This window comes from Moschus berezovskii, chromosome 17, assembly GCF_049115385.1.
Source record: "Moschus berezovskii isolate FMDL1 chromosome 17, NW_MosBer_1.0, whole genome shotgun sequence".
In the NCBI taxonomy this organism is placed as follows: domain Eukaryota; kingdom Metazoa; phylum Chordata; class Mammalia; order Artiodactyla; family Moschidae; genus Moschus; species Moschus berezovskii.
In genome coordinates, this window is record NC_142476.1 from 9,906,155 (window position 1) to 9,923,605 (window position 17,451).

At 50.2% G+C, this 17,451-nt stretch overlaps 2 protein-coding genes across 2 annotated transcripts in view; both read left to right on the forward strand.

The window, feature by feature from the left end:
- Window positions 1-17,451, forward strand: part of LOC129542119 (uncharacterized) — a 415,462-nt gene that overhangs the window by 109,344 nt on the left and 288,667 nt on the right. The gene's annotated exons all lie outside the window — the stretch shown is intronic.
- On the forward strand, window positions 7,774-8,883 carry LOC148775057 (uncharacterized). Its single transcript, XM_088844966.1, has 2 exons — window positions 7,774-8,358; window positions 8,440-8,883. The coding sequence occupies exons 1-2, from the start codon at window positions 7,873-7,875 to the stop codon at window positions 8,659-8,661; spliced, it is 708 nt and encodes a 235-aa protein (XP_088701092.1). The 5' UTR covers window positions 7,774-7,872; the 3' UTR covers window positions 8,662-8,883.

Below are 17,451 nucleotides of genomic sequence, written 5' to 3' on the forward strand. Positions count from 1 at the left end.
TACTGGCCTGGTCTCCTGGGACTGCCCAGACCTGGGTCAGAGACTCAGAGCAGCAGGACCCAGGGTGACTGATCCCCTTAGAACCCACTACTCCCTCCAGACAAAAGCTCCAGATGCTTTTCATCACCATCTTTGCACACTCCTCAACTCATTTATTTACCTTTTATTTTTTTTAATTTGTTTTGCATTTGAGCTGTGGTATTTTCTGATATATTTTGAGTATGAGCTCATTTTGTGATATATGGTTTGCAATTTTTCTGTAGGTTAACTTTTCATCCTACTGATTATTGCAGAGCCTACCCTTTCCCTATTTTGTTGTCTTAGAACCTTTGAAAATTTCATTTGAGCATGTATCCATAAGTTTACTTGTGGTTTTTTTTTTTTAATTCTGGTATTTAGGGCTATGCATCTGTTTCTATGTCAGTATCATACAGCTTTGATTCCAATAACTTTGTAATGTGTTTTGAAATCAGGAGGTGAGAAACTTTGATCTTTGTTCTCAAGATCATTTTGTCTATTTGGAGTTCTTAATGGTTCCATATATATTTTTTGTTTTTTCTATCTCTATGAAAATGACATTAATATTTAGATTGATATTGCTCAAGTCTATGAGCAAGATATGTCATTTCAGTTCCTCGTGCCTGTTTCTCTCTCTCAGTGGGGTGTGTAGTGTTCAGTGTGCTGGTCGTGTCTCGCTGAAGGCCCTGTGTCCCTCCCTCCCTGATCTCAGAGTCAGTGGTGGAGGGATGGGCTCGTGAGGAGATTCAGTATCTCTCCCTCCCTCCTCACCTCTTCTCTGAGGATGTTCAGCACAGGTGCCCTGGGCCCTGTGTCCATATCTGTCACCTCAAGTGGAACATATGCTGGGAATTCCTCTAAGATTTGGGTGTTGACATTGCTGTTCAGTGTCCCAAAGGCTCATGAGTACCTGGGATGTGTGCATGAGCCCAGAAAATACCTACAAATGAATCATCAAGTCAAGCCAATCAAATGCTCTGCAGAAACTTTGGGGTAGAATTCACAGGCCTGCAGGTCCTGTACTTATCTAGACTTGAGACCAAAGAAAGATCCCAGAGTTGACAGAGATATCAAAGGTTTAATAGTTGGATGATTTCCATGTCTGAAGTAAAAGTGTCCTGGAAAGACACTGACAGTGTACAGCAGGGGACAGGCAGAACACAGCAGCTGCAGCATTCTTCACTCGGGGGGATAGGGAGTCTACCAGTTACAGTGGGAATGATGAACAGCAGGTTGGCTCCTTGGCTACCTTGGTTACCATGCAAACCCGTAGAGCAGCACATCCCTCTCTTAGCCCCTCAGGCTAAATACTTTCATGGGGCAGAAGTCTTGTCCTTGTTATCTGTCAGCAAACAGAGGGGTGGTAACACCCTATATATATCCTCGCATGCTCAGTCACTCAGTTTTGTCCAACCCTTTGAGATCCCATGGACCCATATGTAACCAGGCAGCCCTGCCCTCCCCAGTCCTGAGCTCTGGGAAAAGAGTGAAGGAGACACAGGCGCCCAGAGCTCGTGCAGGCAGGGGTCACCTGGCAGCTCCGCCTCCCTGTGGGTGTGCCCTGGTCCTGAAGGTCCCAGGCAGCCTGGGGGTGCCCGAGCCTGGGGTCCCTCAGGATCTGGAACCCTGGAGTCCTGGGTTACCTCAGCACCTTTCGCAACCTGAAGTTGGAGGTTCTGTAGTTTTTTCTGTGTGTGTTTCCAGTTTCCCAAATAAAGCAGCAGCAGAAAGCAGTTCAGTGCTGAGCACACCTGAGGTGGTGACAGGACCCTGCCTGTCAGTGCAGGAGAGAAAGGAGACTTGGGCTCGATCTCTGGGGAGGGAAGGGCCCCTGAGAGAGCAATGGTCACTCACTCCAGTGTTCCTGCCTGAGAATCCCAGTGACCGAGGAGCCTGGCGGGCGATCATCCATAGGGTTGCACAGAGTCAGGCACGACTGAAGGATGAGTGGCAGGATTCAAGTTACTCACGTTCCGTTTATTTTTTTCCAATTCTCTCATTAATAATATATCTTGTGTTACTACAATTTAAAAAGCAGTGTCTTTTGTCAATTTTAATGTTGCAATAGGCTAAACATATAAAATGTACGTTTTTATTACAACAACATAATGCCAGTTTAAAATCATAAACTTCAGAAGAGTTTGGCTGGGGTTGGAAATGATTATTAGGGAAAAGAGAGACCCTGGGTGTCTGTCCATTTCCAGCGCTCAGGTCTCAGGAGCAGTGGTGCTGAGTGCAGGGCGGGTGGGCAGCTTCTCCTGCCCCCTGTATCATCTCCCCTCATGCTCCTCCCAGGGCCTAAAAGGAAGGGGGACCCAAGCTTTCAGTCCTGGACCCCAGAGTCCCCTGTTCCTCTGCCCGAGTCTCACTGTCCAGGGGACCCATCAGTTGAGGGTTGCTGGCCAGATGCCCAGGTGTACTTGCTTCCGTGGGACATTTCTAAACACTTGCCGCTCACAGACAACACCCTCAGGAAAGAGCAGCAAACAGACCCAGTGCCCTGCAGATCTGAGCCCCAAAGCCAAGTCCAGATCCTGGGAGGTTCTGGGTCCTGCACATCCTCCCCAGGGAAGCCCCTTCTGTCTGACAGTGCACCTCCCCAGGAACTCCATCAGCTGTGTTCATGTTTCAGGCTCTATGCTGAATCCCTGAAGACCTGGACCCCATTCTGGACCCCAGAGGGATGGAGCCCCCACAGCACCAGGAGCCTTATCTGGACCAGACCAGGGGAGGCCTCGCTGCTTCTCTCCTGAGGGCCCTCATTTAGTATAACTTAATTGACTCACTGGAAAAGAGTCTGATGCTAGGAGGGATTGGGGGTGGGAGGAGACGGGGACGACAGAGAATGAGATGGCTGGATGGCATCACCGACTCGATGGACATGAGTTTGAGTGAACTCTTGGAGTTGGTGATGGACAGGGAGCCTGGCGTGCTGTGATTCATAGGGTCGCAAAGACTCGGACACGACTGAGCGACTGAACTTGTTTTATTGTATCAATTTAGCATTAGTTTTATCTACAAGTTCTGTTTGTATCTCTATGTTCAATATTTAGAGGTAAGATGTCTCATTATCTATCTTGTTACTTAAAAATTTTTTTTTTTTTTTTAAATACACACATGTATAGAAAAGCACCCTCAACAGAGGTAGAACTTAATGAATTGTTGTAAGGCAATCACCCTCGTGTCCACTACCAGGATCTCCAGCTTCGCACACAGCGCAGTGTTTGTTGAGTCAGGAACTGCAGGTTTAGTCCTTATATCTGTCCGCATGTCATTAAGGATTCTGTTTTCTCACGTCTGCTCATTCCACTAGTCATAGAAGGTCAATATACCCCAGATCTTTCATTATCTGCATGTAAGGACTTTGGAAACTCATTCTGCTTGGCTGGTAAAAAGTTCCTGATGCAGCATTTCTCTCCTTGTGTTACTTAAATGTGTTTGTCTCTTTTCTTCTAACACAGAAAATTTCTCTCCAAAAAGGCTCTTCAAAGTCTAGTTTTTATTCCCTTGTATTTCTCCCTCTCTTTTATTCCAGCTACCCACAGGATTTTTATTTTTAAAACCTAGTAGCTTTACTACAGTTTCATTTGCTATTAGTCATTGCAAGAATATACTCATTATTCTTTTTAATAAACAGTTTCAAAGCCTTTTATCCAGAAAACGTTGCATCATATGTTTATATTTGCTGTGTATCTTTGCTGTGATTTTACTTTCAGAGACTCCAATCATTCATACAAGGACAGGGTAGCCTATTGTGCTGCAGCCCATGGGGTTGCAGAGAGTTGGGCACAACTGAGCAACTGAACAACAGCAGTCATTCGTTCATCAGACCTCTTATGGTGATCTTCCACTTTAACATATGCATCAAATATTTTACCGCTTTTTCCTTGACTTATCTGCCAGGAGTTTTTTAAAAAATATTTTTAAGAGCCTCTTCTTTTCATCTACTGTTTCTTATAAGGCGTTGTTTCTCAGTGTGCTTCTCCTACTTTCACTTTCATTTCCAAAGTGATTGTTACATTTTTTCTTATTATTTTCTGAGTTCCCCACACGGATTTCTGAGTTTTCTCAATTCTAATGTATGATGTCCTTTCAAAACTTGAACTTTTTCCTCCATTTTTTCTTTTTTAACAGTGTTTACTCCTTATTGTTAAGCACGGCATCATGCATGAAATGAGAACGTTTATATCGATGGAGAAGTTGCTAAGCATTTCTGTAAAGTTTTCATTCCAATTCCAAAGAAAAGCAATGCCAAAGAATGTTCCAACTACTGCACAATTGCAGTCATCTCACATGCTAACAAAGTAATGCTCAAAATTCTCCAAGCCAGGTTTCAATAGTACGTCAACTGTGAACTCCCAGATGTTCAAGCTGGATTTAGAAAAGGCAGGGGAACCATAGATCAAATTGCCAACATCTGTTGGATCACACAAAAAGCAAGAGAGCTCCAGAAAAAACATCTACTTCTGCTTTATTGAATATGCCAAAGACTTTGATGGTGTGGATCACAGCAAACTATGGAAAATTCTTCAAGAGATGGGAATACCAAACTAACTTACCTGTTTCCGGAGAAATCTGTGTGCAGGTGAAGAAGCAACACTTAGAACCAGACAAGGAACAACGGACTGGTTTCAGATTAGGAGAGGAGTACGACGAGGATGTATATCACCCTGCTTATTTAACTTATATTCAGAGTACATCATGCGAAATGCCGGGATGCATGAAGCACAAGTTAGAGTCAAGATTGCCAGGAAAAGTATTAATAACCTCCATTATGCAGATGACACCAACCTTATGGCTGAAAGCAAAGAAGAACTAAAGAACCTCTTGATGAAAGTGAAAGAGGAGAGTGAAAAAGTTGGCTTAAACTCAACATTCAGAAAACTAAGATCATGGTATCCGGTCCCAACACTTCATGGCAAATAGATGGGGAAACAGTGGTTGACTTTTTTTTTGGAGGGGGGTCCTCCAAAATCGCTGCAGATAGTGACTGCGGCCACGAAATTAAAAGACGCTTACTCCTTGGAAGGGAAGTTATTACCAACCTAGACAGCATATTAAAAAGCAGAGACATTACTTTGTCAACAAAGTCCCATCTAGCCAAGGCTATGGTTTTTCCAGTGGTCATGTATGGATATGAGAGTTGGACTATAAAGAAAGTTGAGCACTGAAGAACTGATGCTTTTGATGCTTCTCCAACTGTGATGTTGGAGAAGACTGTTGAGAGCCCCTTGGACTGCAAGGAGATCCAACCAGTACATCCTAAAGGAGATCAGTCCTGGGTGTTCATTGGAAGGACTGATGTTGAAGCTGAAATTCCAGTAGTTTGCCCACCTGATTCAAAGAGCTGACTCATTTGAAAAGACCCTGATGCTGGGAAAGATGGAGGGCAGGAGGAGAAGGGGATGACAGAGGATGAGATGGTTGGATGGCATCACCGACTCAATGGACATGAGTTTGAGTAAACTCCGGGAGTTGGTAATGGACAGGGAGGCCTGGCATGCTGCAGTTCATGGGGTCGCAAAGAGTTGGATATGACCGAGCGACTGAATGGAACCGAACTGAACCAAGGTCGTGTTATATATAACTGTCTCACGCTGTACTGCTATACTTAATATACAAAGAGCGGCTTTTTCATGAAAAAGATGGTATAATACTCCATATGTGGCTATGCGTGCCTATATGTGAAGTTGCATCAGTCATTTCCAACTCTCTGCAACCCAGTGGACTGTAGCCCTCCAGGCTTATCTGTCCATGGGGATTCTCCAGGCAAGAATAGTGGAGTGGGTTGCCTTGCCCTCCTCCAGGGAACCTTCCCAACCCAGGAACTGAACTGGCATCTCGTATGTCTCCTGAATTAGCAGGTGGGTTCTTTACCACTAGTGCTACCTAGGAAGCCCATATAAGGCTATAGTATCATTAATTCCACAAATTTCTTGTAGAAAACCATGTAGATTGTTTTCAATGTTTTGCTTCTATGCACAATGTTATAAGGAACATCTTTATCCAACTGCCTTTGGGCAATTAATTCCTTCAGACAGCTGATAAAATGTTAGATTTTGGGCCCTATCCAGGTGAGCACCCAGAATGGTTTATCAGTTTACACCCCTGACCAGGAAGTATCGGCGGCTTGTTTCTTGTATTCTAGACCAGGGACTAGCAAAATCTAGCCCTAAGTCTAATTCCAGCCCGAAGTCTGTGTTTGTAGATACAGCTTTATTGGAACACAGCCATGCTCTGAGTGATAACTGCTTCTGCTCTACAATGGCAAATTTGCATAAATTGTCACAGACTGTGTGGAGAATCCCAGGGACGGGGGAGCCTGGTGGGCTGCCGTCTATGGGGTCACATAGAGTCGGACACGACTGAAGTGACTTAGCAGCAGCAGCAGCAGTGTGGTCTGCAAAGCTGAAAATATTTTCGCTATCTGCCCTTCTGCAGAAAAATAGGGAGACCAACTCTAGTCATTCTCATTTCTGCCCATCAAATAGGTAAAAAGGGGTCTCACTGTGGCACTCCAGTATTTGGGCCTGGAGAATTCCATGGACTGTATAGTTCGTGGGGTCACAAAGAGTCAGACACAACTGAGAAACTTTCATTTTCACTGTTGCTTAAATTTGCATTTCTGTAAGAGATGGTTTACTGTCAGGAGAAGGTCTTTCACATACAGTTGCTCAGTTTGTGTACTGCACAAAGATACGCAGCTGAAGGGCTGAACTGAAGCCGACCATGCACTTCTCAGGGCTTCCCAGGTGGCGTTAGTGGAAAAGAACTCGCCTGCCAATGCAGGAGACATAAGAGATGTGGATTTGATCCCTGGGTCAGGAAGATCCCCTGGAGGAGGAAATGGCAACCCACTCCAGTATTCTTGCCTGGAGAATCCCGTGGACAGAGGAGCCTGGAGGGCTACAGTCCACAGGCTGGCAAACAATGGGACATGACTGAAGCAACTGAGCACAGCACGTGTGCTTCTCAAATCACGCAAAACCAAATGCTGCCAGTAGAGGGCACCTTGTTCAAATTCAAGCGGATGCTCTGAGCTGGTGCTCTTGGGAACAGTGATTCCCTGTGGATAGCAAGGCCAGGTTTAGGGTTTGGGCTTAGGGATTTGGAAGCAGGGTTTCAGACTAAGCTTTGGCACTGGGTCAGTGGGGCTTTAGGGCTACATCTATGCTGTGTATCTAGGCTTTATTTTCAGCCTTTCATTTAGCTTTGGGAGTTATACTAGAATTTGGGCAAATGGTTTGAAATTCAGGTTCAGGGAGAAGCTGAGATTCAGGATTGAAGGAGAGGGTGTGGAGGGTGGGACATAAGGCCGGTCTGGGTTCAAGAACAGGAAACATGACGCTATGGAGAGCCCTGACTCCGCGGCCCACTCAGCAGGGTCTGTAAGAGGAAATAGTCCAGGGACTTCCCTGGAAGCCCAGTGCTTAAGACTCCGTGCTTCCAACGCAGGGGGCAAGGGTTCGATCCCTGGTCAAGGCACTAAGATCCCACATGCCGCTGCAGGGTGCGGCCAAAAATTTAAGAAAAAAAAAGAAAAGGCCAGATATGAGTGACACCTGCCACCCTAGCTCCCACCCGGAATTCCTGCGGGGTGAGTGCTCACCATCTGCGCTCACCACTGCCCTGATCAGGGCCAGGGTCCCCACGTGGACAGCCTCCTTGCTCATCTCCATCTGGCTGAGGAAGAACTTCATCAACTCCTTGGGGTAGGAGCGGGCTGCAGGGGGTTGGGGGGGGGGGGAAGGACATCTTTAGTCAAGAGCAGCAGCAGGACAAGGCAGCCCCGGGCCCAGTGCTTATAGGGGGCCGGCACTCCCGAGGGCTCCCGGGGGCGCCTCACCAAGGGCTATGAGGCAGTGCACGATCTGCGTCAGGTTCTGGCTGCTGTGCTGCTGCTGGGCGGGGGCCCTGGAGCACACCTGGGGCGGGGCGGGCAGGGGGTGGAGAGGTCAGCCCCACAGCGGGGCACACGAGCAGGGGCCCCACCTGTGCCTCGTCCCCGGCAGGAGGCAGAAGGCCTGTGGCATCGGGACGGGGGCCCCACCGCCACCCTGCCACCCGGAGCCCTGGTCGGCACACCACCCGCCCCCAGCGTGTCTCCCCCGCCCCGCCCCGGAGACGGCCCCGCCCCGCGCGGCCCTGGGGCTCACCTGGACGTGCAGCTCCGTGAAGATGGTGTGCAGCTGCCTCTGCGGGATGGGGCTGTTGGTGATGACGGACATCTCCAGGATCTGCCTCAAGACCTGCCTCGGGCAGGAAAGGTGGCAGGTGACCTTCGACCGACTCAGGTCACACACCAGACCTTTGCTCCTTGACGTTCTCCCTCCTCTGGAGGTATCAGTATCCCCTGGGAGTGGGGCAAAGAGGCCACCTCTCAAGCTCCGCCCAGACCTCTGAGTCCGCCTCTGTTTCCAGCTGCCTCTGAGGATTGCGGTGGACACTGCAGCTCGACAGGGCTGCACTGGGGCCACCGAGCGTGGCGTTCGAGGCCTTCTTCCCGGCTCTCTTCTCCTCACCGGGAGGTGCAGTCCAGCTTTCAGACAGAAGATCTGCACGTGGCTCCCCAAATCCGGCACGTTCATTTCTGTTCCCAGCTTTCAGGAGGCGAAGGGGCTCGCCATGTCTGTAAATGAGTGACTCCCTTCACAATACACACCAGCCCAGGTCACAGCTCGGCTCAGAATCTCACAAAGACTCCATCTCACACACGTTCAAAGCTGGTAAGAGGTTGAATGGTGTTCCCCCCCAGAATCCATGTCCACCCAGAACCTCAGAATGCGAGCTCACTTGGAAATGGGGTCTTTGCAGACGTAATTAGCTACGGCTCTCAGGATGAGATCACCCTGACGATACCTTCGATCCAAGCACTGCTGTCCTTATGAGAGGAGAAGACACAGAGAGAGACCGAGACGGCCGTGTGACCACGCAGGGGGACACTGGAGCGACGCCGTGCCTGGGCCACCAGAAGCTGGAGGGGCAAGATAGTCCCCTAGAGCCTGCAGAAGGAGCTGCTGCTGCTGCTGCTGAGTCACTTCAGTCGTGTCCGACTCTGTGTGACCCCTTAGACGGAAGCCCACCAGGCTCCCCCGTCCCTGGGATTCTCCAAGCAAGAACACTGGAGTGGGTTGCCATTTCCTTCTCCAATGTGTGAAAGTGAAAAGTGAAAGTGAAGTCGCTCAGTCGTGTCCGACCCTTAGCGACCCCACGGACTGCAGCCTACCAGGCTCCTCCATCCATGGGATTTTCTAGGCAAGAGTACTGGAGTGGCTTGCCATTGCCTTCTCCGGCAGAAGGAGCACAGCCTGCCAACACCTTGATTTCAGCGTGCCGGCCTCCAGGACCGTGACAGAACACATTTCTGTTGTTTTAAGCCACCTGCCTCCTGGTTCTTCGTTACAACAGCCTGAGGAAACCGATATGAAAGTTGTGACCTCACTGTGGGCCCCAGAACCCTTTGAGGTATCATCCTTTCTGCCTGGCTTCCCTGGTGGCTCAGACAGTAAAGAATCTGCCTGCAATATGAGAGACCCGGCTTCGATTTCTGGGCCAGGAAGATCCCCTTGAGAAGGAACAGGCAACCCACTCCGGTATTCTTGCCTGAGAAATCCCATGGACAGAGATTCCTGGTAGGATACAGTCCACAGGGTTGCAAAGAGTCAGACATGACTGAGTGACTAACATAAGTGGAATAGCAGCATCTATTTCTTGGAAATCGGAGAAGTGCCAGGTCCCGTGGTTCCATCTCCCACCCCGATGACACCCCACGGGACACTCAGGAGCCCTAAATGCCCTGAGCCCCCAGCCCAGGCCCCTCACCTGCGTGATGAAGAGCGTCTCCAGGCTGCCCTGGTACTCCGCCAGCAGCAGGGGGATGTAGTCATACACCTGCTCCCGCAGGTCATCACTGGGCAGGAGGAGCTTCAGCATGGGCTTCAGGGACTTGATGACCCCCAGCTTCACCTAGCACAGGAGCCGGATCTCTAGACCCCTCAGCCAGGACCCCCTGTGACATCGGCCCCAGACTCGGAATCAAGGACAGGTGACAGAGGGGACCTTGGAGTAGGGTCCAGGCCTCCCCTGGGCCCCCCCAGGTGCGAAGCCTGTCCCCCAAGTCCTGGCTCTATCACTCAGGTGACCTTGGACAGGTACTCAACCTCTGTCTCCGTTCCCTCATTTGTAAAACAGTCCTATGGCCCAGATTTGGTGTGGAAGTGGCTCCCACAAGTGAACCACTGGGAGAGCGCCCGGCACACGTGTAACAGGGACCCTGGTCCAGAAACTCCAGGGGCCTTTACCCTGTGTACGAGACAGCAAAAGAGACACAGATGTATAGAACAGTCTTTGGGACTCTGTGGGAGAGGGTGCGGGTGGGATGGTTTGGGAGAAAGGCATTGAAACAGGTATATTATCATATGTGAAACGAATCACCAGTTCAGGGTCGATGCATGTTACTGGATGCTCGGGGCTGGTGTGCGGGGATGACCCAGAGGAAGGATAAGGGGAGGAGGGAGGTGGGAGGGGGTTCAGGAAGGGGAACTCACGTACACCCGGGGCGGATTCATGTCAATGTATGGCAAAACCAACCAATATAATAATGCAAAATAATTAGCCTCCAATAAAAAATAAAAAGACATCTCCAGGGACCCCATGGCTCTGCCATTGATCAGGCCTCCGCCTCCTTGGACCCCGTGGTGTCTCAGCTCCGCCAGCTGCACAGGCTGGAGAGCGATGAGCCGAGCGCCGCGGGCTCCCAGCCCCACCCCACAGGGCCGGTCTCGCCTCCGGGTCGCTGTTCCGCAGCCACACCGTCACGACGTCGTGCTCCACGGGGAAGAGCTTCACTGCAGACTGGGCCTCAGTCCCCACGGGGTGCACACTGTCCTCCAGGCGCCTCAGGTAAAACTGCACCGTCTCCCAGAAGGTCTCCACGGCAGGCCCCAGGGGGACGTGCAGTGAGCCCCGCGGGGCAGGACGCAGAGTAAAGCCTTCCAGGCAGGGCTGCCTCCTCAGGAGCAGCCCTCACACTTCCATAACCAGCAGGTTACCGAGACCGCCAAAGATGCTGCTAGAAAAATCTGCGTCTCTGTCTGCCTTTCCAACCCCCCTCCCACCAAAGTTTTGTCCTGCATGAAGCCCCTCCCTGTCTGAAGGTGAAAGACTCCCCCGAGGGGTGGAGCACACAGGTGTGACTGGGCCCCAGCCTTGAGGTTCATGTGGCAAGGTCAAGGGTGAGGCCTGGAAGAAGACTTTTTCACTCAGATCCTGGGGACTCCAAAGCAAATAGGGGCAAACACGTTTTGTCCTACTTTTCTCAGGTACTGGGGATTTGGGCTCACAAAAACATGACATAATCAAAACCTGGGGCAAGGTGATCAGATATAAATGACCCAAGTCAAGCCCAAGCTGGGACCATTTCCCTGGTCTCCCTCTCCTGCGATTCCCACTGCCCTTTCGTCTCTACCTGTCTACCCACCTCCTCCCTTTGGCACCCTGATCGGGCCAGACCTGCAGGCCCAGTTGGGACACTTACCACCACAGATCACCTGGCGCATCTTGGCTTCATTGGCAAGCCTCAGCATGGTGAACATGGTGGCCAGGGTGATGCCCATGTATGGCATGAATTCAAACACTGCGAGGTGTGGGCAGAGGTCTCAGGGAGTCGTAGGAGGAGGATCAGTGGAGAGGACAACACCACTGCCCACACCTCCAGTGCCCAGAACAAGGCCAGGGAACCCCTTTGGATGGGCTGGTCATAGGAGAGGGTAGGAGGCAGGGAAAATAAGAACTGTGAGCTGGGAGCAGGGGAAGGGGAAGGGAGATGGGGGAGGGGAGGGGAGACGGCGGAGGAGAGGGGAGGGGATAAGGGAGAAGGGGGAGGGGAGAAGGGGGAGGGGAGAAAGGGGGAGACTGGGGGGGAGGGGAGGGGAAGGAGATGGAGGAAGTGGGGGAAAAGGGGGAAAGAGAGGGAAGGGGAGGGAGATAGGGGAGGGGAGGGGAGAAGAGGGAGAGGATTGGAGACTGGGAGAGGTCTAGCCTTCTCTCCTCCCCGCTCCCCTCACTGCCATCTCCCCTCCCCTCCTCCGTCTCCCCTTCCCCCATCTCCACTCCCCTTCCCTCCCCCCTCTCCCTCCCCTCTACCCCCGCCCCCGTCTCCCCTCCCCTCTCCTCTCCCCTCCCCCAGTTTCCCTTTCAGCCTCTCCGGAAGGCAGGGTCGACGGGGAGAGGGGAGGGGAGACGGGGGCGGGGGGAGAAGGAAGGCAGACACAGGGGAGGGAAGGGGAGATGAGGGGAGGGGAGGAGAGACGAGGGGGGAGGGGAGGGGAGACAGGGAGAGGGTTGGAGACGGGAGGGGCGGGGAGATGAGGGGAGGGGAGAGGGTAGGTGCGCAGACTGAATAGGGGCGGAGGGAGGCAGCGAGGGAGAGAGCGGGGCCAGAGAGGGGGCGGGGCCAGAGTGGGGGCGGGGCCAGAGAGGGGCGAGGGCAGGGCCAGCAGGAGAAAAGACACAGGGTGGGAGGTGCAGGGAGGGGAGCTCAGCAGCTGAGAGGGACAGAGAGACACCAGCAGAAGGAGGACCGCCAGAAGAGGGAGAAATGGGAGGCGGTGGGGCAGGGGCCAGGGCAGAGGCACAGGGGTGGCCCGACGGGCAGACGCTAGTGCCCAGTCCCCACGAGCCCTACCATTGCCGTTGGCCAGCTTGGCCAGGGTGACGATGGCAAATTCTTCCGTGAGGTTGAGGGGTTTGAGATGGTGCTGCAGCTTGTACATGACCAAGCTGAAGTGGTTTCGGGACAGGGCCACCAGGGTGTCGCTGGCCACCTCTGCCCTCACGGAGCCCTCCATCTGCAGGGCACGGGAGGACACATGGCCTCACCAGAAGTTCCTGCCCCTCACCTGCTCCAGCCCCGCTGGGCTCCCTGGGCCCCTCGGGTCCCCTCAGCCTACTGTTGTCCTCCTGAGATAACCGGACAAGGGCCTCGGGCCTCCCACGCCTCGCCCACCAGAGCCCTCTGGGGCGGCGGCCAGGCGGGCGGGGGCAGGACATCCACTACCTCCAGCATGTCCCTCATCTCTTTGGAGGCGATGGCCACCAGCCTCTGGCCACCAGCTCTCCCTCCTGCTGGATGATCTCCTGCAGGATGTTGTAGATGTTGATTTTGTGCTGAGTGGAAATCTGGGGAACAAGTGTGGCGGGTGGGGAGGTCCGGGACCAGGCAGTGAGCCCACAGATCCACCGTGGTCTCCCTCCTGCTGGGGCTCCCCTTAATACCTAGGAGATTGTGATTTATAATAAGATGTGTGTTTAGTCTTCACCCAAGCACAGAAGCCTGAAATCCTTGGAATTTCCTAAGTAATGAGAGTGACAAAGATATCTTTTTTATGTATTAAAAAAGACATACAAAATTTTATGTATTTGGTGTATTCATGAGACGATTTTTGGTCCACACCTAAGGATGGGGAGGGCTTCCCTGTGGCTCAACTGGTAAAGAATCCCCCTGCCATGTGGGAGACCGGGGCTGGGAGGATCCCCTGGAGAAGTGAATGGCTACCCACTCTGGTATTCTGGCCTGGAGAATTCCGTGGACTGTAGTCCATGGGGTTACAAAGAGGCAGACAAGACTGAGCGACTTTCCCTTTCACTTGAAGGATGGGGAATGGTTGGCAGGAGAATCCACCATCTGATTAGAGGACTGGCAATTTCAGTCCCAGCAACTCGGACCCCCAAGGAGGAGAGTGGGGCTGGAGGTTGAATCAATCGCCAATGGCTAGTGATTTAATCAAACATGCCTAGATAGTGAAGCCTCCATCAAAATCCAAAAGGACAGGGTTCAGAGAGCTTTAGACTGGTGAACACATGGAGATTCAGCAGGGATGGGAGGCCCAGAGAGGACATGGAAACTTCATGCCCTTTCCCATACCCTTACCCTATGCATCTCTTCTATCTGGCAGGTCCTGAGTTATAAGTAAGTTATAAGTAACTGGTAAGTAAAAGGTTTCTCTGGATTTTGTGAGCCCCTCTAGCAAATTCATTAAACGTGAGGAAGGGGTCATGGGAACCTCCGGTCTATGGCCAATTGGCCAAACTTAGCACTGGCGTCTGAAGCATGAGCCAGGCTGGGGTCATCTTATGGGTGCACGCGTGTGTGCTGAGTCACTTCAGTCACGTCCGACTTTTTGTTACCCTATGGACTATATAGCCCACTAGGCTCCTCTGTCCATGGGATTCTCCAGGCAAGAGTACTAGAGTGGGTTGCCGTGCCCTCCTCCAGGGGATCTTCTCAACCCAGGGATTGAACCCATATCTCTTATGTCTCCTGCATTGGCAGGCAGGTTCTTTACCACTCAGTTCAGTTCAGTCTAGTCGCTCAGTCGTGTCTGACTCTTTGCGACCCCATGAATCACAGCACGCCAGGCCTCCCTGTCCATCACCAACTCCCGGAGTTCACTCTTACTCACCTCCATTGAGTCGGTGATGCCATTCAACCATCTCATTCTCTGTCGTCCCCTTCTCCTCCTGCACCCAATCCCTCCCAGCATCAGAGTCTTTTCCAGTGAGTCAGCTCTTCGCATGAGGTGGCCAAAGTATTGGAGCTTCAGCTTTAGCATCAGTCCTTCCAATGAACACCCAGGACTGATCTCCTTTAGAATGGACTGGTTGGATCTCCTTGCAGTCCAAGGGCCTCTCAAGAGTCTTCTCCAACACCACAGTTCAAAAGCATCAATTCTTCAACGATCAGCTTTCTTCACAGTCCAACTCTCACATCCATACATGACCACTGGAAAAACCATAGCCTTGACTAGATGGACCTTGGTTGGCAAAGTAATGTCTCTGCTTTTTAATATACTATCTAGGTTGGTCATAACTTTCCTTCCAAGGAGTAAGCATCTTTTAATTTCATGGCTGCAATCAGCATCCACAGTGATTTTGGAGCCCCAAAAAATTAAAGTCTGACACTGTTTCCCCATCTATTTCCCATGAAGTGATGGGACCAGATGCCATGATCTTAGTTTTCTGGATGTTGAGCTTTAAGCCAACTTTTTCACTCTCCTCTTTCACTTTCATCAAGAGGCATTTTAGTTCCTCTTCACTTTCTGCCATAAGGGTAGTGTCATCTGCATATCTGAGGTTATTGATATTTCTCCTGGCAAACTTGATTCCAGCTTGTGCTTCTTCCAGCCCAGCATTCCTCATGATGTACTCTGTATAGAAGTTAAATAAGCAGGGTGACAATATATAGCCTTGACGTACTCCTTTTCCTATTTGGAACCAGTCTGTTGTTCCATGTCCAGTTCTAACTGTTGCTTCCTGACCTGCATACAGGTTTCTCAAGAGGCAGTCAGGTGGTCTGGTATTCCCATCTCTTTCAGAATTTTCCACAGTTTATTGTGATCCACACAATCAAAGGCTTTGGCATAGCCAATGAAGCAGAAATATATGTTTTTCTGGAACTCTTGCGTTTTCCATGATCCAGTGGATGTTGGCAATTTGATTTCTGGTTCCTCTGCCTTTTCAAAAACCAGCTTGAACCCTGGAAGTTCACGGTTCACATATTGCTGAAGCCTGACTTGGGGAATTTTGGGTTTTACTTTACTAGCGTGTGAGATGAGTGCAATTGTGTGGTAGTTTGAGCATCCTTTGGCATTGCCTTTCTTTGAGATGGGAATGAAACCTGACCTTTTCCAGTCCTGTGGCCACTGCTGAGTTTTCCAAATTTGCTGGCATAGTGAGTGCAACACTTTCACAGCATCTTCTTTCACGATTTGAAATAGCTCCACTGGAATTCCTTCACCTCCACTAGCTTTGTTCATAGTGATGCTTTCTAAGACCCACTTGACTTCACATTCCAGGATGTCTAGCTCTAGGTGAATGATCACACCATCGTGATTATCTGGGTCATGAAGATCTTTTATGTACAGTTCTTCTGTGTATTCTTGCCACCTCTTCTTAATATCTTCTGCTTCTGTCAGGTCCATACCTTTTCTGTCCTTTATCGAGCCCATCTTTGCATGAAATGTTCCCTTGGTATCTCTAATTTTCTTGAAGAGATCTCTAGTCTTTCCTGTTCTGTTGTTTCCCTCTATTCCTTTGCATTGATCGCTGAGGAAGGCTTTCTTACCTCTCCTTGCTATTCTTTGGAACTCTGCATTCAGATGCTCATGTCTTTCCTTTTCTCCTTTGCTTTTTGCTTCTCTTCTTTTCGCAGCTATTTGTAAGGCCTCCCCAGACAGCCATTTTGCTTTTTGGCATTTCTTTCCCATGGGGATGGTCTTGATCCCTGTCTCCTGTACAATGTCACGAACCTCCATCTATAGTTCATCAGGCACTCTATCTATCAGATCTAGTCCCTTAAATCTATTTCTCACTTCCACTGTATAATCATAAGGGATTTGATTTAGGTCACATCTGAATGGTCTAGTGGCTTTCCCTACTTTCTTCAATTTCAGTCTGAATTTGGCAATAAGGAGTTCATTATCTGAGCCACAGTCAGCTCCTGGTCTTGTTTTTGCTAACTGTATAGAGCTTCTCCATCTTTGGCTGCAAAGAATATGATCAGTCTGATTTTGGTGTTGACCATGATGTCCATGTGTAGAATCCTCTGTGTTGTTGGAAGAGGGTGTTTGCTATGACCAGTGCGTTCTCTTGACAAAACTCTATTAGCCTTTGCCTTGCTTCATTCTGTATTCCAAGGCCAAATTTGCCTGTTACTCCAGGTGTTTCTTGACTTCCTACTTTTGCATTCCAGTCCCCTATAATGAAAAGGACATCTTTTTGGATGTTAGCTCTAATAGGTCTTGTAGGTCTTCATAGAACCGTTCAACTTCAGCTTCTTCAGCGTTACTGGTTGGGGCATAGGCTTGGATTACTGTGATATTGAATGGTTTGCCTTGGAAACAAATAGAGATCATTCTGTCGTTTTTGAGATTGCATCCAGGTACTGCATTTTGGACTCTTTTTGTTGACCATAATGGCTACTCCATTTCTTCTATGGGATTCCTGCCCACAGTAGTAGATATAATGGTCATCTGAGTTAAATTCACCCATTCTAGTCCATTTTAGTTCACTGATTCTGAGAATGTCGACATTCACTCTTCCCAAAGCTTCTAATACAGGAAGTAACAGAAACTTATAGCTCAGCTGGTAAAGAGTCCACCTGCAATGTAGGTAGACCCCAGTTCAATTCCTGGGTGGGGAAGATCCCCTGGAGAAGAGAGCAGTTGCCCACTCCAGTATTCTGGCCTGGAGAATTCCTTGGACAGAGGATCCTCGCAGGCTACAGTCCATGGGGTCGCAAGGAGTTGGATGTGACTGAGCAACTTTCACTTTCACTTTTCAGAGGCTTAAAAACTCCGGTGAGAGACTCTTCATAAGAACTCTGGACAGAAGAGAAATGTGTGGCCTTCGCTGTGCAGTATTGATGGTCCTAGT